The following is a 22,821-nucleotide window of genomic DNA, read 5'->3' on the forward strand; positions in this document are numbered from 1 at the left end:
TACCACAAAAATGTCAAGAGTGAGTTTCAGTGACCTGGTATCTGTAAGTTAATATTCTTTTCTGATATAATCCCTTTGTGTATGTACATACGCTACAGCTGCCAAGAGCAGCACAATGGAATTTTCTGCCAAGGTTTCTGCCATTTGTTTGTTCTGGAGATGCTGGTTACCATGTCATTCCCCGTCACTGCTGACAGGGTTCATTCATTTTTCCTTCTTTGGTAAAAATAGATTCACTGTCCTTGGCGCTGGTATTGTGCTACAGCAGAGATAGAAACTAGGAGGACAAATGGGTCTTCTACGGCAGACTGTGCTCTAGGTCTCTTGCAGAAACAAGCGAAGAGACGTGACTTCCAAGCAAACAGTTGTTGCTTTGGCGAGAACTTGCTATCACACGTGTGTATAGGTGTATATTTGCAAAACATACACAAACATGTCAGATATTGCACTTGTATATACAGATAAGTAGAATAAAACAAATACAGATTTCATTTGGCATGGGGGGGAGGTGAAGAACCCAACAAACTACTCACCAGAAAGAGGATCTTTGCCAATCATTAGAACATTTGGTAAATTCATTACAATCAGCTGCTGGAGGACTTCCTAAACAAAAGAGAACAACAAAGTTCAGTGGGAAGGAATCCCAATCAATCACGCCACAAAGAATATAGAGCTCCATCGATTACAAAGCCTTTAATATACTGGCAGTTCAGAGGTCACAAGAGGAAGCCCCACTTAAGAGAGAAATCCCTATTTGAAGATGGCATCAGGTTGCACAGCTAACATACACTAATCGCCTCTTTTAACAATGGAGGAGAGAGAAAACTTGGAGGGTCCCGTGGTACTAATCAAAATAAATGCACAGCCATGCCAGGCACACCCATCAGTCATGCCTTTGCCCCAGGCATGACCTGTATTCATTTGATGTTCAACATACAGCAGTTGTCATGTTCCAAGGCGTACAAATGCAGCGGGTTCATCAAAGGCACCTAAGCCTGTCTGTGAAGTTTGAGTAATTCAAATAATTGGTCAAATTATTTCATGGGTCTGAGATTCTAATGATGGGCTTGGGAAGTGGGTGTGGGGGGAAAGCTATTGAACAGACTTCTTGCACTGCTCAGAGCAAATGGATTTAAAGTCCTAGATTTGCTTCCTTTGTTTTTAATGGGGAGAAAAAACACATTTGCTTAATAATGTTGTGAACCTCATTTAAATGTCCTTTTATCCTGGGGGGAGATAAGGGAAGGGAGGTGCATTGTTCAGTCAGAATCGCTTAAATGTCAGCTGCCTGAAGCTACTCTGAAATGACTGAGCAGGCTTAGAGAGGAAAAGCTACAAGCCCTGGGGCAGGCAAAATGCCCAAAGGTGGACAAATAAACACACTGCAAAGGGAACTCTGTACCGTGCTGTGTTCAGCCACACACTCAAGTAATTTTTAGTAACATACAGAGCACAGCAGTACGGTTCCTAGCTTCAACCTGTGGTTACTAGCACCCATTTATGATGACTGGAATAAAACATGATGCTGTTAAGTATATATTTCACATAAAAAGACTGGGAGGAAAATGGCTGTGTGGTGAAAGCACCGTGCTGAGATTCAGGAAACAAAGGTTCCCCATATGACTCTACCAAATGTTTGGCAGGTGCCCTTTCCTCGCTCGTCTCCACATCCCAGACTCCCCCACAACCATGGGGAGGGCTCATGCCTTAAAACTCGTGAAATCCTCAGCACCAGAGGAAAAAACACTGCAGCCAGGCACAAAGCACAGACACACATTTCCTAAAACAATCACCCATTCACCAAACACTTCCTCTCCAAGTTACTGGGTTGTTATTTCTCTGCTTTCAAAGTTATTGTAGGAAGAAAAATTAAACGTGATTGAAAGAGGAAATATTCCAGTGAGCCTGCAGCATCTGATAAGTAATCAGAGTGGATGCTTTTTTTTAAAAAAAGTTTTGGACATAACACACATCAATTTTGCTCCTCCAATCCATGCTCAGGATACACTCCTCAGCAGTAACTTCCCGGATAAAGTAGAAATATCTCAGCAGCACAGCTCAGAAGGCAGGCTCTACAGTTCTTCCTGCAATGTGAAGTTTGGCTAATGTGGACCAGGCATTTGTTTAGCCATCAGCCAAATGCATTTTATAGTTTGTGCATGTTAAACAGAAGTCTGCTTGCACCTGTTATCCAAGCAGCTGCAAGCCATATCGCTGGTAAGCACGCAGAGCTGGGTGGCAATATCTGTTATGGCAATACAGTGGGGCACCGAGGCTTTAAACAAATTCAAAATTTGCATATGCCGAAGTATTGGGCTTTAACCAGCGATTTCCATGGCAAAAAAAAAAAAAAAAAAAAAAAAAAAGGGAGAATTTTGTTTCCAGTCACCCAGCGCATGGAGTGGCACTGAGGCAGGAATGCATAAAGAATTCGGTTTGTCTTTGTGTAATCATCAGATCGCCAGCTACTTAACCCGCAGACACAAAGCACATTAGGGCTAACCTTTCTGCTGTTAGCATTCCCATGCACTCCTCCCGTAAAATTATTGCAGTATACCATCCAACATAACGTTGCCTGCACGCCCCCGGGGCCGCCCGAACCTCGCATCTGGCAGGAGCTGAACGTAAGCAGAAACGGCCCTGGAGCAGTGAGGAGTGATTTCTTAATTCAAGACTGAAAGATCCCAATTGTTGCAAGAGGTGAGACGCTGATCTGTTTATATTTAAAATACACAGATAACTATCTTTATCATTTAAACGCCTCCACCTAAGATTATTATTTGCGATAACACCATTACCTTGTGCAGCTCGTTGGTAGGTCTCAGTGCTTTGTAAAGGAAGGTCGATGCCACTGCCCTCATTTGTCAAGAATGGGAAAGAATCACGGAAATCAAGCTACTTCAGTTTAGTGAACTACCCTCTGTTAAGTGAGATTTACCAACACACCACCTGGCTACAAGGGCGAGCTGAAGTGTGTGAGTTGAAAGCTCTTACATCGATGCTGATGAATTATACCCCTGATTTTATACAGGCTAAAACCACACAAATTTACTAAGGCTCAGCTGACACGTAGTGATTCCGTAGCTGGGGCAATGTGATGGTGTCTCAGACGCATTGCTTAAACCCTCACATTTAACCCCACCACGCTGTGACCCCTCACCACAGATCAAGGCGCTCCACAGAGCCAACCAGCCCCTACACCAGCCACTGGGCTAACCCGGCCACACAGCTGGAGCCCAATCAGGGAAATAAATAGCAGATAAAATGTGACATCTCCCCCCAAGGGCAGCAAGCGACTGTATTATGTAAAGGATGCTGTTACATGTGGAATCCAACACAGCTCTGAGTCACAAGAGCAAAGACAGGGATGCCATGTATTTGTTCCCCCTCAGATGCACGGCATGGCCAGGAGCTGCTGCAGAGCAAAGCGAGGTTTTCGAGCACTTTAAATTGCCCACAAAACCCCACAATACTCCAGAGAACAACTATACAAGCAAAAATTCTAATTTCTCCTGTGAGAGACCTTTTAATCATTTTTACAGTGCAAGGAAAGCTTGATTAAAACGGTAAAGGTTACAGCAACAACATATGGTAACAATTTCCCTAATTATTAAAACAATTAGGGCTTGAGTTGTCAGCTTTACACTGAGGCCATTAACCAGCTTGGAGGCCAACAACTGCACGTTAGGAATCATCTTTCCCACACTACTGTTTGCTTTTTTTTTTTTTTTAAACTGCTGTTAATGAGATTTCCATGACAAAATAATGTTGCTATCAGCAGTCTGGTTTAAGGAACACTATTCAAAAACAGATCATGATTAGGCGTTAGCACAACTCCTGTCAGTGCCTGAAATTCTCTTCCAAAGAGGATATTTTAAACTTGACACGATTTGTCCAAACTCTCAGCTCTTTTGTCAGCAGTGATGGCTGCAGGAATTGATGCTTTTAGTTTAGGTCATTGCTTACCATCACAACATAGAAATATTGGCAGCTAAAACTCATGCTACTTGAGCCAGACCCCCCAAACCCAGTAGGAAAAGCCCAGAAAGGTTTCTGCCCAGGGAGTTACATGACCCTGTATCAAGCGGGACACCTTCCCATGCGAAGGTCAAGCTGCCTCTTCAGTCCTTGCTCTCTGCTGGGCCTGCCCGCAGCGGCGTGGAGGGAGGCAGGCTGAAACACCCAGCAGGCAGGAGCAACAGGGAGCAAGTCTGGCTGCCAAAGCCAGAGTTCTGCTGAGAGCAGCGAGGCACTCCACACCGGCACCCTGAGGATTCAAAACTACTCTGAAGTTCCCCAGGAATCATGAGGTTAACACGTATATAAATGCTGCGTCCTTGGCAGTAGCCTTCTGACCTCTGAGGCCTTGGCGTACGCTTGCTTCACATTTGTGGTCACTTAGCTAAAAAGAGAGCTTAAAAAAAAAAAGCCGAAATTCCCCCCCCACAGACTCTACAAGTTGAGCACTTTAGGAGAAAATCAAGACACATACAAGATTCCTGATAAAACTGTAAGCGCTGAGTGAAGCCCTTAGGCTTATTAAGAACATGAGCAAACACTGCAGCAACCTCATCGCCTCGGTCAGAGAGCTTCCAATTTGTCTCTGGAGTGCTGAGGCATGTTTTACTTGCTGTTTTTATCTTCCCAAGATCACACACGCAGGGTATGTGCTGTCTGCCTTGGGTCATCAGCAGATAGGCAGTGGCAACTCTCACTCTCAAGTCACCCTGGCCGTGTATTAACACTTTATTTACCCACAGTGGGGTAAATGGGCCCCTTGTAATCCTGCAGGAACAAAGCCTCCCGGGCCCGTAATGCACATTTGCTCCTTCAAAATACACGTGCAACAGCATGGAAGAAAATGGTCTTAAGGTATCTTTCTTGGCTGCGTTTTTAAATGCCAGTGAAAGCATGCCAGTGGTTCCAGCAAAGAAAGCACTGCTAGGAGAGGAGTGAGTAAAACTGTCCTTCCCATGGCTCAGACACCAGGCAAATATAAGCTTTACAGAGACTCTGTGCCACAGTACAGCACGGCGTCAATGTAAAGTAACTACGAGCTTCTCATGCAGAATTAAATTAACCTCTGTCTGAAACCTAAACAAGGAGCAGTCCCAAATAAATTATGTAAGAAGAACAGCAGCCGACTGGCCATTGTAATTCAATGCTCAAGCCAAGCCATTCCATTTAAGTATATTGCTTGGCTATAAAATGCTAATTGCCCAGCTGACTGGGAGCCAAATGGTGCTTCCCTACTTGAAATGCCCATGAGGAAAAACCATCAACAGCTTTATTTATACCACTAAAAGCAAACATTCCCTGGCCAGAGAAACAGGCTTAATTTCAACTGCAACTCAGACCCACGGAATGGGAAAGTTCAGCAGAGCCCTACCTATGCAGCGCTGTCACCACCTTTCTCCAGTAACCTCAGCATGGATCTGAGCTCCCAAAAGGGCACTTGGAGAGGGACCCTACCTGCTTTGTTAAATTCCCTGTGACTGTCCACAGTTCAGGGCCTGCCGGGCAGGGATGGCAGCATGGGACACTACCACGAATATGGGATGGGTCAGCACTTCCTACACAAGGTGTGCTCAGGGTCAAATTTAAGCTCATCTGGAAACAGAACTCGAACAGTGAACAGGCAGGCAAGAAACACATTTTAACATTAAAACATATTTTAAAGAGTGAATTCAGATATGTTTTGAGTTTTTTTCCTTAAATAGATTTTTTAATTTCCAGTTTTGTTTTTATGCAACAAAGACAGCAAGTTACTTTGCAGTCTACAACAGGCAAGTTATGCTTTAAAAGAAGAAAAAATGATCTACCACTGTATACACACTTCAGATATTTTTTATTATTATTTTGCTGTAATCATCTGAGGAGTTATTAGTGGTGTCAGGAAAACGATTTACAACAAGACAGTGAACTGTATGACAGGGTCCCACAAAAGATGAGACAAGATGAAACAAGTTGTAGCAGGGTAATGACAAGGAAGTGAAACACAAACCCATCTTTTGTTGAGACGTTTTCTGTGTGCATCTTACCATGCCAGCACACCTGATGATACCACGTGTGTGACTCAGTACCTGCTGTTCCCCTGCCAACACGTTATATACGTGACAAAATTTGGTTAAGAACCTCGCTCATCTCTGCAACAATTGTATTCGCTGGGTGATGGACTAGGGGATTAGCTGTCTTAAAAAGGCTTTTTTTTTTTTTTTTTTTCCTGAAAAACAGCAAACTACAAAGAACACTTCTAAAGATCCTTCATGTGGAAATCCAAAAGCCAGTAAAATAACTGTTGCCTCATCTGCTGAAAACGATCAGTTCTCACAGTCATAGGCTGGCATCTCAGTGGGAGGGAATGTGGAGGAATCTTACCTAGTCTTAACCACTCTCAGCATGTGCAGTGCATGGGTAACTAACCAACTGATGAAAATACACTGAACAGAGGAGTAAGATCACGTTTTATTCAGATCAAAACAATAAACACCTGCAATTTGGACAGCACACAATTAAAAACAAACAAAAAAACAGGCACAATCAACCACCCAGTTCTTACATCAAGGACTATTATGGCTCAGGTTTTGGTATTTGTATTAAAGCAGCGCAGAGGTCCCAGACCAGAGTAAAATCTCATCCACTGCAAGCTGTACAAACCTAGAGACCTTGCCACATACATGCAAAGCATCAATAGGCCAACGACAAAACAGTAACAAGCAATGGGTGAAGACAATGACAATAAGTGGTTATTCCATGGTTATGATGTGATCCACTGTGCACTCTCTCACTGCTTTATGAACTGGTTAAATTACCTACTCCGGAGCAGCATACAACAAAATCTCTCCACACTTGAGAGAGCAAGGCAAGCCCTGATGAGAACATTTGCTTTAAGACCAATTCAAATCTTTTGCAGTGCACATTGTTTACAACCCACAACAAGAGTTCTGTATGCATTTAAATAAAGGTACTTTATGTAAAAAGCATTTTAGGACACACATAGTTTTACTTCAAGCCCAGTGGAATAAATAAGATGGAAGCTGCCACCCCCACATCCCCAGCTGCAGAGGAAGCAATATTTTTCTTTGTTAAATCAAACTGAATGTAAATATGTACATTTGCTTCTAAAATATGAAGCAAAATCTTCAGCGGCTACATGGTGGCAGACTTCCTAGCCTAGCGTGGCTGACTCCAAGATGAATCACCCATTTTAATACAACACAGAGCCCTGTAGCTGTGCCTAGAGGCATTATTGATTTGACCCAGAGAAGAGAAAATCCAATTGTGGAGCACCGTCTCCCCCAGCTCCTATTGCCAGCAGCACTTTGACTGATTTACCTACCTGCTGAAAATGAAAAGCTTATTGATTTATCCTCAGCTTCTCTCTTCAAAACATGTGCAAGTGACTTCAGATATTTATGACAGTGTCCAGACAAATTACTCTTGACATGTATTTTATTCCACCTTAGAGCTGTCCTGGGGTGGTTTATGCAGTAACAGGGAATGAGGAATGTGGTGCGTTAAAGGCCTGTCACTTGGCATTACTAATATAACCAGCTAAAACGCAATCCATCTGTTCTACACGCTTCCAGCTAATCTGTGGTGGTCTCTAAGGGCCATAATAATTCAGCCTAACACACATGAAAAAGAAACACCACGGCCCATCAGAGCAGACTTGAAGCACTTCCGAATCCTCTGAAACTCAGCACCAGGCACAGTCACTTACATAAAAAGCAAGCCAATTTTCCCAAACGCAGTTTAAGGACATTTTGCTGATATAATAAAGCCAAAAGTTTTCATATTGAATTCTAAAACTGATCAAGTGTTTTTCAGCTTTTAACACTGAAGCCTGCTACCAAATTACGTTAGCCATGCAGAGCTCCTGGGGATAAGCTCTGCTCCACTGTTCTTTGTTCACTGGAATGAAAACAAAAGTTACAATATTAAAATGAAACTTCCAGTCAAGAAACAAACACCAACCCAATGGATGTCTATAAAGGTTATGTATAAGATAAGTTTTCTACCACTTCTCTTATGGCAAGTATTTCTAAATCTTGGGTATTTTTCCTATTATGTTCATAGGGAAGAGACACAGTAAACACCTAACTGGGTACATGGTAATAGCTCAGATAAAATGCATCGAATCTGTTAATAAAGTTTCTATGTTGTCATGAAGAAAAGCAAAAATATTAACTTGAGCAAACACAAAGCAAGTTTAGGGATTACTTAGGTGTTCAGATCCAGAAATCTGTATTCCAACCACAATATAAGACAAAGCACCAAGAGCTCCAACACGCCCACTGATGTGACCATCACTGAGACACTGACTGTGCCCAAGGGAAGCAGCAGCCAGAAGCACAGAAGTACAGTGAAAGAAAGGAGTTAGAGAAGGGCACAAGTGGGAATACCAGTTACACATCAGAGCAATACTACCTTCCTATAGGGGAATGATGGGCAGAAGCTATGTAGCATAAGCACACACACATTTTGCACTTGTCCTAGAATCATGAGGTTATTTACTAGTATAAATGCTGCCTGATAAAGAATGATGCAACTTGGGAAAAGCTCTGTAAAATGCTGCTAATCCAAGAAGCATTTGTAACAAGAAGCATTTTGAGGTTCTGTAGCACAAGTATTGAAAAATCAAATCAAAACCAAAGTTTAAATAAGAAATCAAACCTGTAAAGCTACAAAAATGAATGGGAGGGAGGCAGGCAGTATAAAAGAATGGAATACTTTCAAGATTTCTAACTGCTTCTTATGAACAAGGTTTTGGTAGCAAACAGAAGGCCTAGCAGACACAATCAAATTTAGCACAAATACACCAGTCAAATTTTATCAGTGACTAAGGGTAATAAAAGCCCAACAAGCATGCAGGTTGGCTGCTACGAATCCGAGACTGTCCTGTTTGAAGCAGGAGCTCACTAGCAATTTGCAGTCTATCCATTAGCTCCCTCCAAAACAGGCTGCTGTACTCTGCCACTCCTATTAATGCTGAGTAAGAGCCTACTGTCCAGTACGCCTCTTTATTGCCTTGAGGTCGTATCACAGAAAAGTATTTCTTACTGTAAGTAAGAAGTGCCTTGCCTGGCCTTTATTGCATCCAAAACATCCTCATGCTTGTCTGAATGTAAAGTGGTTAAATGTTTAGAAACAAGCATAGGCCTGCTGAGCCTTTCCAGGATAATACTCCCTGAATAAACAAGATTTTAATTCACGTTACATTGGTAAACAATTTCCATGGATGGTGCTGGAGAAACTAAGAAAATTAAACCCGGCACTGAGGATCAGTAAATATAACGACACCATTCATTGATGACCTACAGGGATTTTATGTGATAAAACACAGGTTAATGGTTAACAAAATTAACAATTGGCTAACATTGTCCACTTTGACAGGCATGAAATCTTTCAGGCTAACTCAGGTAAAACAGTCATCCCAAGACAATTTTTCTCCCCAGTGAAGAAAAGAGTTGTGACAGCACTTGAGAAATTCCAGAGAGAAAACTGAGCAACTGGTCTGCGAGCACTTCTCTCACACTCCTCTCTACCACCAAAACACATACGTAAGCGTAAAGAAGAAAATCAAGTTTAAATTAAACTACTTTTAACACCTACGTTTTTAAAAAGATTTTCCAACATGACTTTCCAAAAAGCTTAAACGTTCTTATGCCTGTGCAGCTTACGTTGGTGACTTTTTGCTTTATAGGAGGAATTGTTTCAGAAATCATGCAAACCCAGTCACCATGCCAAGCAGTTTACTGTCTAGCTCCAACATGGAAAGGCAGCATGGCCAAGAGGTGGGCCCTGCAGACAGCAGCACAGAAGCACATGCTGGATTTACAGAGGCGGCAAGCTTTTGGCTGGCCTTGGGGGACAACAGAGAGACTGCAGGGACACACGGTCCCCACCTGCAAGGACACCCAACCAGACAGTGAGATGCCCTGGGACAAAGGAGGTGGCTGGGAGAAGTGCAGGGAGGGAAAGAAAGGTGGTGCTACTGATCATGTCTGCAGGCTAAAACAAAGTTCCTCATGAACACTCCTCATCTGTTTATGTGAGTTCGCTTCTTACTCATCTCTGGCAACGGCATGGTGTCTGCTCACAGAGAGCTCTATTGCAGGCAAACTCCTGTTACCCAGCAGTTAACAGGAACGCTAAAAACTCAAATACCAGTCATGTAGAGAGAGAGAGAGAGAGAGAGAGAGGCCTCTGGGTTCAGGCATGTCCTTGTCAAATACTCCTAGAAGACTTTAAGGGGTGTTACTGCAGGTGACGCTATGAGCTTTACAATTATTTTAAAGTAGAAGAATTTACACTCACTGTCATTACCACAACATATCGCTGCATTACCATCATTACCTGATATTGGTGAGTTCAGCAAACACCAGCCACCCCTTAGCTAGGAGATCTGCTGCTGCAAGCAACAGCCTCAAGTTTTTTTCCCTAGGGACAGTGGAGGGAGAAGTTCCAGCTCAAAGACCAAGCGGCTCTAGCATGCACAAGCCTACAGGGTGTTTCTCTTCACAGCCAGCAGTCACCTTACCACTGGCAGGTAACACACAGGATTTCAGAGGCCTGCAATGCCTCTTGCATTGTAGAGGTGGAGAAGATGCAAAGAATTTCAAGTGTGGTTTGCACAATGTAACCTGAGTGCTCTGTGGAAGAAAATACTCCTAACAACCACTGGGTCACATCTGCCAGTTTTACCATTAGGACTGGGATGTGGTTGTAATGCTGTCAGAAACAAACAAACAAAAATAGAAACAGACCAGAGAAAGTAGCTGCAGTAAAAATTAATAGCAAAAAAAAAAAAAAAAAACAGGCAGGAAGAAGACAGAGGGTCCCTGCGCCGTGAGGAGCTCTGACACCCTCCTCACTCCCCTTCTGGATGTTCTGTGCTCATTTGTCCTCAACAGCAAACACTTTCTGCAAGAAGAGCTTCCAGTCCTGTCAGTCCTTAACAATGCTCCTTTAGGTATCTGAAACAACTGATTAGCACCATTTAATATAATCTGTGTGATCTACTGTGAGTCGTGCAGCTAACTCATAGCTGGTACCACTGATGAGTTCAGCAAAGCTTTGCCCTTTTTGCTCCCCCACCTGCCTCACACTGCAGACCTCCACTCAAGGGCTCTCCCTCAGGGCAGCACTAGCAGGGAGTTCAGCAGCAACTACGTGCCTCTGATGGAGAACAGCATGAAGTGCTTTCTGTGCTTTTTGAAAGCTTAGTTTCTCTCCTCGCTTTTGACTTCTCTTCATCAATATTTGCAGGTGGTCATGGCACGCTGAAGGCATACAACACTCTAGGAATTCCTGTGTTATCTTAAAAAAAAAAAAAAAAAAAAAAAAACAAGAAGGATGCAGTTGCATCCTAGAAGGTCCTTTCTTTCTGCCATCTGTCACAGAATGTGCTGCTGTGTTATTATTAATATCCAGGGAAGATTAACTTCTAATGCTCCTGCTATGCCAGTTGTAAGGCTTCTGACCATGGGATTTCCGTGTCAACAAAATACAATTTCCTCTTGAGCTGTGATGTTCAGTGTTTTCCTGAAAGACAACCTCACAGATCACATGCTCATAACAAAAGCCTCACCCATAACTGAAAGCAAATGTAACTTTCACAACTTCACATTTACTGAGGAAAAGCTTAAAAACAATCAAAACATTTCAAAAGAAAACAAGAACCACTAAACACAGCAAACACCAGCAGCCACTCAGGCTAAAACCCAGATAAAGCTGAATGGATGAAGACAAAAATATTATGCATACAACTAAAAGCCTTTCACACTATAGTGTCATTCTTCAATTATACTTCTTAATCTTCAGAGTCCTTCAGCGGCATGTGAAGGTGGCAGCCCCACATGTTTCTAGGCAGTTTCCAAGCTCCCTCACATGTGGATCCCTTACCTACATCACCACAGCTCAGGTTTACTTTTTTAGCAACATAATCAGAAGAAACACAATCTGATGTATCGAGTGACTTGTGCTCGCCATCCACCCGATCACAAACAACAGAAGTGCCACTCCGCCGGGCTGACCTCTCAGCTAGCTGAAAGAAAAGCAGGGGAGGGTAAAACGCTGATGAAAGACTGCTGCTGGCAAGAGGGATTCAAGCGTCAGGCTGCAGAGAGCAGGAGCACCTCCTGTCTTCCAGCCCACGCGGGTTGTGTTAGGCTGTAAGAAGAATTATTAGAATTTTAAAAGCTACACCAAAGTTTTGATTGCTGTAACTCCTGAGCAGCAAACCTAAGCCTAGCAAAATTCAGTGCGCTGGGGCTTCTTGATGGTCCAGAGAAAGTCTGACTCCTAGAGGCAGCTTCAGATGAAGTTTTAAGGGGCACAAAAATCAGAGAAAGGTTGCACAAGCAGCATTTTATCTGCAGAGAGAGGGTTTCCACGCTTCACCTCAGCAAAGCACAAAACCTTGGCAAAGAGATCAAGCCACACACCAGGGAAACGAGCAATGCCAGGCCCATTACAAGCTCCGAAATGTTGACGTTAAGTGGTACGGTAAGGATTCTTTTGTTCTGTTTTACTAACAGCTTTCCACGTAACTTCTTAAAATTGCTCTGCATCATTGTTTAAACATACCCTGGCAGCAGCATTGAGTTACTTGGACAAACCTGTTCTTTGCTGAGAGCATCGTGAATTGGCTGAGTGATGAATGGCTGCTCAGAAACCGGAGCTCTATGGGAATTCGTGCAGCCACTCACCAGCAGACATGAGGCAGTGAAACAATTTGTGCTCTTCAAACCTACTGCAAGAGTTAATGCTTCGGAGCTGGACTGCTGAACTAAAGAGTCTTACTTCTGAGCACTCAGAAAACGCGAGGCTCCCACTAATTTTAAAGGGAGGAGCAGACGCTTACGGCCTAGGAAACAATCAAAAAACACCAAGAGTTATGATATGGTACCTGAATGCAAGCCTAGATGCTCTGGCACCTTGGTAGCACTATGTGAATTCACCGTTCCCATAAATCTTGGCATAAGCTGCAGATGTTCAGCACCTCCACAACGGTAAGATGCATGATACATACAGGGTCCTAAGATCAGGCACTGAAGTTTGAACTAAGCTATGCAATTTCTACTGCTACTGTAAATATGAGAGAGGTCTGCTGGGTCTCCAAAATTCACTATTGAAAATTAATGCACAATATTTAAAAAAAAAAAAAAAAAATGCCCTGAAGTGATGTGCAGTCACTGATGTCAATTTCTAAGCAGTGATACAACTGAAACCAAAAATAAAAAAAACATTTGCTGCATTTCAGATGAGCAGATACACGGTTCCTTCTGAATTTTGACTGCAAGCCATTCTCCTGAGGTACAGGCAGCAGCCCTTTTGAAATCAGCTCTGCACAGCGTGGGCAGGAACTAAGCAAGCTTCTTCAAATGGTGCTGCTGACAAAATTCAGCTCAGAGCTGCCAAAGTCCAGGTTCAGTGGTAGGGTTTTAGATACGTGCAGAATGCGGAAGAACGGGAAGGAAACCTGCCCACTGGACACACTATATAGAATTTCACATCAAACTGTGAGAAAAAGAAACTTGGCCACCCACTTATTCCCTTGCTGTGCCCCCCTCCTCCCCATCAGAGGGAGTATCTTGCAAAACACGCCAGACATAGTTGCTCCGTGTGTATAACGTGTTTCGTCAGACTTTTTATTCCCCATTTTACCTCCATATTGGAGAACATTGGGAGCCATTAAGGAAAGCAAGTAAGAGTAACTCAGAAAACAGTTTCTGCTCTGATAAAATACCCTGGTTTTAGGAGGAGAGCACAAATGTAGTAGCTGACGCTCCATGACCACAGACCAGTACCAGGTATTGGTTGTTCCCTTAGGGACATAGCTCAAACAAAGGCTCTGCGTTGTAGGGAAGCTGAGGGAGTTGGTTCATGTTTTAAACTTGTTCTCCCTAAATCAGCTCCCCATGAAGCAACTCCTCCCAACGCACACAGCTGTAAACCTATTGGTAAAGGGCCAGGAAAGCTGAACCGTTTACAAGTTTTGGTGAAACTCTGAATTTTCTTCCCAGCAAAGGAAAAACAAGGCTCACTGTAGCAGACAGGAGCCAGGTCAGCAGATACCTTGCTCCAAACTAAGCCCAACGCGTGCTTATTCTCAGCTGGGGGTTGTGAAAGAAAGCAGAGCTTGTGGGCCACACAGGACCTGCTGAAAGCTCTCCAATGTCCCCCAAAGAGGTCTTGATTAAACACTTTAAGTAAAGAGGCCTTTGCTACATACTCAAGCGCAGCCCCCCCTTGCTATCTCCTTGTAGCATCACAGATGTAAGTCTCCTAATTGCATCTTCGGTATGCAGAAGGTATGAAATCTTCACAGAAACACGACATGAAAGGCTTTGCTAGTTAGTCACAAACACGGACATTAGAGCCCTTCCTTTGGGAATGGCCACTACAGAAATCAGATGTTCGGAATATATTTCTGCCCATATGGTTCAAAGCGATGAATAATGCACTTTGGAAAAGAGCAGCAACAAAAATACAACAGTGCAGCAAAGCACACAGCATATTAAACAAATAACAGGTGGTGACTAAAAATGCATTTTTAATGAGCGCCTCTTTATGAATGCACACAATGCAAAGTGGTTTCCACTGCTTTGAAACTCACCACTCCTTGCTATAGATTAGAGCTGTCTCAGTTACACAGAGCTAGGTGGGTAAGCTCTTTAGTTTCCCTTTGGACAGCTCTTGGATTTTTTTATATTATTTTAAAGAAATGCATTTAGTAACCAAACATGAACTTTAAATTCTGAACTCTTAATACAGAATCTTTAGTGAAGGGTAACCTTTTCATTAAATAAATTTGCAATTACATGTTAAAATGTGTATTTTGATGTGTTTGTAAAGCGTCTGCTTCATCAAATGTGCTTCTCTTCACATGCATACGAGTAACTGAGGAAGGCAGCAGTCCAGTGGCTAATGCAGCAGACAGTGTTTGTGCTCTCAAGTCCAGATAGGCATGAAACATGGATTCACAGCCGTTTGTCAAAAATGAATCACAGTGTTCCCAAGCTCCTCCTGAATCAGCCGGCAGGAAATCCAGTAGCCAAGGACTAGCCACTGCACCATAGCAGGAGGTGCTCCTGTACCACAGGATGTTAAACATCCTACAAACCATTTCACCAGGGTTGCTTGTCTGAGATGAAGCTAGAGAACAGGACACAGAGAACAGTCATCTCCGAGATTTAGAAAGCAGGTTAATGGTGGGGCTGGTTAATGGACTGTGCTGCAACAGAAGAAGTCTCAGAAAAATCTCAGGCAGCTAATGCATTCAGGAAATCAGACTTCACAACATCATAGCTACAGCATAATAAAGCATGCTCAGCTAAACCCGTGCCTTGTTCTGCCTCAGCAGAAGAGCCGTATTATCCCACAAACTGAGCCAGCAGCCTAAGTGGTTACTCATGTCTGAATCTTCCTGCATGAAGATCAGTGTTGCAGAACATGAAAATAAATGTATTCCTCCTCTCCCAAGTGCAGCCGTCTTGTTAATCTCAAAGATGACATATTCCTCGTATTTCAGTCACCACTTTAAAGCCCTGATTCATGCAAAGACTTAGGAGGTTATTACTTCGGCAGGTTGCTTATTTCTACTCTGCATAATACTCCTTGTAACTTAACTGCTTTCACCCTTGGGGGCATACAGCATATGTCTTGGGATGAGAACTGGAACAGACTTGCTCTGAATCTCAAAGGAAAATTAATGACTTCTCATTAAAAGGTGAGAGGCAGTAGTTAAACTCTTCCCTCTTCTATTTCATCCCTTAGAAGGGCAGGAATTCTTCTAAAAATGGTATTTTTCTCTGTTTAATCATTATTTAGATGATGCATTTAAAAAAAAAAGGCTCATCTCTGCAAACAGAGATGATTTTATGCTGCTGCGTGTGTATGACATTAGTCAGCCTAGTTGTTCTGCTAACCACAAACTTCTTCGGCTTCTTAAGTGCCAGGAAACCAGTTTGCTCAATTCATAATTTCTCTTTGATACAGCAGCAGTGTAAGCCAAAGAGGAGGAACTCAAAGGGTCTGCACCACACAGAGTGGATGATGGTTAAACAAACTGGGAGCGCTCAAACCACCACAAAAAACTTCTCCTTCTCTCCAGCCTCGTAATTGTTTTAAGTTTAGTGAGTGGATCTCAGTTAACATTTAAGAGCTAAATTCTACCTGTTTATTAACATGCAAGTTCCCTGAGGCCTTAATATTTGCACCAAAGTACAGAAATCTTCAACATCCTTTAAGACAAGCAGAAGGTTTAAGACAAGTAGAAGGAACAGAGGATACCCTTTTAGTAGACTTTTCAGAGCATTGAGCAAAAAGAGCAGCACTGTAATTTCAGCATGGCTTTTGCCTACTTTGCATATACACAGAATAATCGAATGGCAGGTCTTATGCTAGCCAGCTAGATACCCGCAGTACCTACTAAGATAAACTATGAAGCTTATTATACTTGTGTACGTGGGGAGGAGCTGCCTTGTAGCAGCTGACCTTGGCTGCACCAGCCAAACTTGGAAGAGGAGGGGGAACACTGGATGGCCCAATTCCCCGTAAAAATTCAAGCCATTAAATGAAAGTGGAATGGGAGATCCTTTTATATTGCAAAGCAGCGGGACACCAGCACAGGGAGCAAACACTGGTCTCTTGAAGCAGGGAAGGTGTAAGCCTTCCTGCACGAACATGTTATGCTGCCTCTGATGAGGAGGTCACTGCTCCTGAAGGCCAATTTTCTGTTGCCTTATGTCACATACCCTGCCTGCAAACACCAGATACCCACCACTCGACAGATGGAGAGAACCAGTTCTTACAGGCATCATCAGACTGAAGGCTTATGCTGCAAATTTCTGAAACTTGGGAAGCAAGCTGTACATTTCAGTTCATTGGGATGTGCTTTAGGCAAGTTAGACAAAGACACTGCCAATAAAGCAAGAATTTCAAAGTTGTTAGACTGATATTGGTCATGCACCCAGCAAAGAAGAAATAGATAGAGAAGAGATGACTACTTCTCCCAAGTAGTCATCAATATACACAGTGCAGGTATGCTGGGGGCAGGGTGCTCCCAGCCTCTTCTGACAGTGGTTCCACTTCATTATTTGCTATTTTGAGCATATTTCACATAAGACACAATAAGGTACTTTGATGTCACTTTCTTGCTTTGTAAAACCAGGAACTCACTTCTTTTGCTTTTCTTAGAAGTGCACCAAAGAAAACATTTCAGACCAAATTAAACATCTCACTTCAAGGGTGGGAAAGTAGGATAGGGGTGGGAAATAAGGAAAAATAAGAAAAATAATCACTGTCCTAATTAAAAGTGGAATAAGACAACAGTCAAACAGCACATGAAAAGGATTTTTTTTTTTAAAAAACATGCTATTTATTCGTAGCAGTTTTTTGTTGTTGTAGAATCATAAATGTCTATTTCAAACATTAGACAACTGTTGCACTGGACACCTCAAACATCTCACAACTGCGCTGATAGGTATGAAATATTCTGCAGTTTCAGCACTTTCCTTTAGACCCAGGTGCACTTCCCAATAGCTCTCAGGACAACTGGACAGTAAAACAGTCATCCCTGGTGAGAAAGTCATGTCCACACTTGTACACTTGGTTGTACACAATGCGTTGGTACTGTATAGGCCAGGAACTGTTCCTTAACATCCCAGTGAAGAAAAACAATAGTTGTGCACAGCCCAGAGAAATAATATTGAGGCTGTCAACCACTCCCCATCACTGGCAGCAGCAGACAGAGAATGGCAAGAAAGCAACTGTGAGGCTAGAGCATATACCCACACGGTGCGGTTACTCTTACTTAAGAGAAAAAAGTAAAAGGAGACCGCTCAAAAAAAGCAGACTTCAGTGTAAATCTTCAATAAAAGTTTGTTTTTCCTTTTGTTCTTGTTTTTAAATATGGCTTAACATTGGGCTAAAATGACAAGGATTGAGTGTTTCCCCGCCTTTTCTTGGCTTACACACACATTTTAGTTGCACCTCTCCAGCAGCTACACCACACAAAACCACAAACTGCCCAAAGCGTGACTCCAAAAAATGGCTGTAGTGGCTTAAATTTAGGGCTAACCTGATGACGTCCATCGGCACACCGGTCAGCAAACTGCTCTAGAACAGCACATTCACCCACGTGAAAGTACAATGTACCCAACTGGCAAGCTATAGCCTATGTTTTCATGGTACTGCAGCAGTATGTTAAAAAACTACTTTATAAAAAGCTCATTTAAACAACTGTGCTGCATTTAATATAGCTGCTTCTCTCCTCCTTCAGAGCTCTGTGTATTAAATACAGTTGGTGGAGCAGCCAAAATCCCAGCTTATACTCAAATTGTAAACTGGGCCTTGTATCATAATCTGTTACAAAAAGCAGAGGGAATCAGGAACCCGTTTGTATTTTAAGCATTGTTCCATAGCATGTAGTCAACTAAATTATTCTTCCCTATTAACTTTCTTGGATTACAGAGGCCTTTGAGGAATTAAGATTAAAGCAGCCTGATTGCAGAGACTTCTGTATCAATAAGATCAAGTTGGTTTTATCTTAATGAATTGGATGCTAAGGGTTATAAATTTGAGCATCAAAAGGGATGAAGCCATTGGTTACAAACGCATTTCTACTTGTTTATAAAAACAAATCAAACCAACTTCTAGCGATTTGTCCTTTATAAATGGGCAGCAGAGTATGCTTCTGACTGCAAAGCCTGCGTGCTGGAAACAAAGAGTGGTTCAGCAAGAAAACCTGCTGCCTTTCACTGAGGCAGCCCAGCCCAGCCCTGAGCTGGACGCAGCTCTCTGAGCAGTTCAAGGCTGGGAGAAGACGTCAGGATGGGACCTTCTGTGGGCGTCCGATGGTTGCTAAACACTGCAGTCTCCAAGTACTGGCAAATTGCAATAAGCACCTTAACGTTGGTAGAGGCTGCAGCACGCTGTCAAGGAGAAGAGCCAAAACAAACCTCGATCTGGCAGCCGGCTTTGGTTTCACAACGTCCAAGGGCATCAAAGCAAAACCGCCTAAAGATCTGCAAGGTGCTCAGCGTCTCTAGTTGCATCAAGTCAGTACTGCTTATAATCGGGTCCTACGCCATAAAAAGAAAGTGCAATTGCAACTGAGAAGGTTTAAAAAAGGAGAGGCCGAACTGATTTTGAATCTTATTGAGAGGAGACTTCAAGCAGTAACAAAATATCTGAAATTTGAATCCCTCAATTCTGAGTATGCAGACCCAGTAATTTATAAAGAGAAAGGGCTAAGTGAAAAGGGGAGATCAAAATCACCTTTCCAAATCAAGATCTTGGCTCAGGCTACAAAGGAAATGCATACTGGAAGAAACACAGGGCAGCTCACCCAAGCTTGAGATTAAAATGGAGCACTCTGGTTTTGTTTCTTCTGCATGACTGGAATCTGGGAGCCAGATTAAGCGTCAGAGCACTGAAGTGTAAGCAAGGCTTCTAATAATGGCAGCTTTTGTAGTCCTCCACTACCAAATCGTACCTTCTGCTTGTACAACTATAAAGACATATACACATGCTGTTCAGATAAGTATTTGCCACAAATCTTGGAAACAAAGACAAAAAAAGATACTGACACAGCTCTTTTGTATTAAAAACAATATAAAGGGTGATTGTTTTTCCCCCTTTTTGAAGGATCAAAATCCAAGGAGCAAAAAAGAAACAGATTATATTAAAAGGAAACTCCTTGTAGTTAAACTGCAGTTCTGCTTTGAATTGTGACTATAGTATTGAGAGATTCAAGGTGACTAGTCAAATTAGAAGTCTTATTAAAAACAAGTGAAGTGTACTTCACTTTTAAGATAACTTCTCAGGACTGATCCTGTTTCTTTGTGATCTGTATCCTGAGAAGTGATCCTTCAATTCTGCATTTAATATAAAAAAACTCTTCATTTAATATCAAAATTTAAAGAGAAATTCACCTCCTTCCAGTTTCTAGTGGTAATTGCTTATGCCTCCCCCGGGACTCCAGCCACTTAGTTTTACTGCAACACAGCTGCTCCAAAATAAACCAGGCATTAACCTCAGTACAACCCTCCCCTTTTCTTCTAACACACTGCACACCAAACAAACAGGGCTTTCTGCATACGAAATTGATGTCATAGAATCATAGAATCATAGAATATCCTGAGTTGGAAGGGACCCTTAAGGATCATCAAGTCCAACTCTTGACACCGCACAGGTCTACCCAAAAGTTCAGACCATGATGTCAGACACCCTTACAGATACCTTTCCAGTGGATATAGTACATATCCATTCACCATTAAAAAACAACAGAAAAACTACTTAGGGTGCCACAGAGAACTTCTTTTTCTTCTTTTGCTTCTAAACTTCACAGCAGATTAATTAGACCTTCTTAAAGTTAATTCTTTAATGCCAGTGATCAAAAGTGACATTTTTCTAGGGGAAAACCATTACCTATTGTTGTTTAAAAGTTTTTAAAATACTAAATACCCCAAGATACTTAAATGGGATTCATACCAGATTTTCCTTTGTACAAAGGCTACAAGTCTTCCCCACTGTCACCCCCAAAGGAGCAGATGCCTGTCACTTATCTTGATCACCTAACAGGCTCTAGCAATGTCATTCTCAGTCTAAAAAAAAATAAAATTAAATAAGCATCTAGAGACTTTTAATTATGCTAATTATGAAAGAGAACAGACAAGTGACAGCTCCACAGGGACCATTTCAGTCTGCTGAGCAGGTTTTTATTTAGGCATTTTTAGTGGCCATATGAGGACCCAGCAGAATTTAAGAGCTTAACTCCCCTTCAGCTCTCTCTCAATCATAATGTGAAACAGGAGAGGCAGCAGCTCTCGCGTGGCTTATATTCAAATTGCTCACTTAAATAGCTGTGAAAATGAGTCTAGTGCACAACCAAAAAATCTGCTTTATCTACTCTTTATAGAGGAGATGTTTGTTTGTTTGTTTTTAAATCCTTCCTTATAGGAAAACAAACATAATTTGCAAGTGGAAGATGCATGCAGCAGCGAGTGACAGCACTGCAATTTCAGTGTGTTCACAAGCAGATGTCTTCCCTATTTTATGCTGCTGTAAAGCCCGTACACCCTGCGTAAAGAAAGAAATACACCCTTTCCTGTGGTTTGTCTTCAGCATGGTGACAAGCATGCTAAAACGTCCCCCAGCAGCCAGTTCTGCTCCTGCCTCGGAACCAAGAAGGAGCCCTGCAGGCCAGATGCAGCCATTCCTGCAGCCAACTCCACAGCCTCCACAGGTTTTCTCTGCCCTATAGCACTCACATTTGCTGGAAGTCCTGAGGGTCAACACAAAGCTCAAGCAGACCTTTAGCAAGCAACCCAAACTTGGTTTTCAGAAGGAAATGCAGCTCTGCACTTGAATAAAATGCTCTGAGATCTCCCATTAATTTCTGAAACTGATGATTGCTCCTTCAAAATGATGATCCCTGCTGCTTTCAAACACAGCACAAGCAACCGCCTCAGATCAAGACAGTGTAGAAAAGTACTGTTTAAAGTATAAAAAAACTATTAAGAAAAGCAGTGTGTGGTAAGGTGCATTTGTTACAAACCTTTCTAACAAAAGCTGTTTACATGCAATTAGAACAGAAAGCCCAGGCCTGCTGATTGAGATGCAGAGCAATGACATCTTTGCTCAACAGGGTCAGAGATGTCTCTGGAACTGACAGGAACGAGCCTTGACCCCAAACCTTACCCCAGACACAGGGCTGTGTAAGAGCAAGACTGAGGACACAAGCCAGTGTGCCACAGCGCGGCATGTGACAATCTCAGTGAAAGCCACCCTGGATTAAAGAATGCCTTTACAGACAGAATGTGCAAATATAAGAAAATAAATCACCTTGATTTGCTACTTGCCCTTAAAAAGCAGAAATCCCTTTTTTAAGGAACTGCCATGCAATTCGGGGATTTGTTTTGCAATACCTTACATTTTTGTGGAATTTATCTTCTCGTCTCTTTCAATATTTTTTTAAAAGGTCTAAATGACACCGAATCCACTACAGAAACAAAACCAATAATGCACTATTTAATTTTCATTACAATCTTTTAGCAAAAATAAATCTCAAACCTATTATCAAAGGGCAAGCAGCCCAGTTTCCAACATACCTGAAATTGTCAGCCTCTATAAAAAAAAAACCAAACTCAGTTCTCATCAGCAAAATTTCAGCTGACACAAAATGGGACATTGGCTTTAAGTTTGGGCAGGTGTAAAGTAAATACTGCTGTATGGAGCTATTCCATACTGTGAAACTTCTACAGATTGCCTCCATTTGATTCTGCCCCTGTACTTATGCCTCTACAGCGGTCAGTCCTGTATATGATAGGGTCATCTTCACTCTGTTCTTTTATGCCAGCAAAAATGCATTAAAAACCTGGAGACCAGACCAAGAAGCAGGTAGTGCCAGTAGCTGACACCTTCCCTTCCCCAGCCAGCCTGCACTAACAGATGATGCTTTCAAGTCACATCTTTGACAACCAGCCTTTGACAACACTCTGAACCCTACCTGTGAACACTGCCCCACTGTTCTGACCACCACACAAATAAATGTATTTCTATTTTAGGACACTGTTCCTCTCTCCTTAACTAGGTTTCTTCATTTGTCTGCACCAGGAGCTCACACCCTTCTAGCTTATTAAGGGAAGCAACAACAGCCTATTCTGTCCTCTCCCATATCGTAGCTCCAGGAAATTACAGGCAATAAAGTAGTTTAAACGCCAACCTATTCTCTTCCATCTGTTTGAGGTCACTGTTTCATTCAGTATTAAAATACACACGGAGCCTCTGGGGGAAAGATGTGTCTTTTAA

The 22,821-nt window shown here is 42.4% G+C and overlaps 1 protein-coding gene across 1 annotated transcript in view; it reads right to left on the reverse strand.

Moving 5' to 3' along the window:
* CCDC88C (coiled-coil domain containing 88C) overlaps window positions 1-22,821 on the reverse strand; it is a 91,515-nt gene that overhangs the window by 53,351 nt on the left and 15,343 nt on the right. Inside the window, exon 4 of the mRNA XM_084287864.1 lies at window positions 534-603. Within this exon, the coding sequence (XP_084143990.1) occupies window positions 534-603 (70 nt within the window). The remainder of the gene's footprint in view (window positions 1-533; window positions 604-22,821) is intronic.

The sequence above is a fragment of the Netta rufina genome, assembly GCF_964035555.1.
Source record: "Netta rufina genome assembly, chromosome: 5".
Classification (NCBI taxonomy): Eukaryota; Metazoa; Chordata; class Aves; order Anseriformes; family Anatidae; genus Netta; species Netta rufina.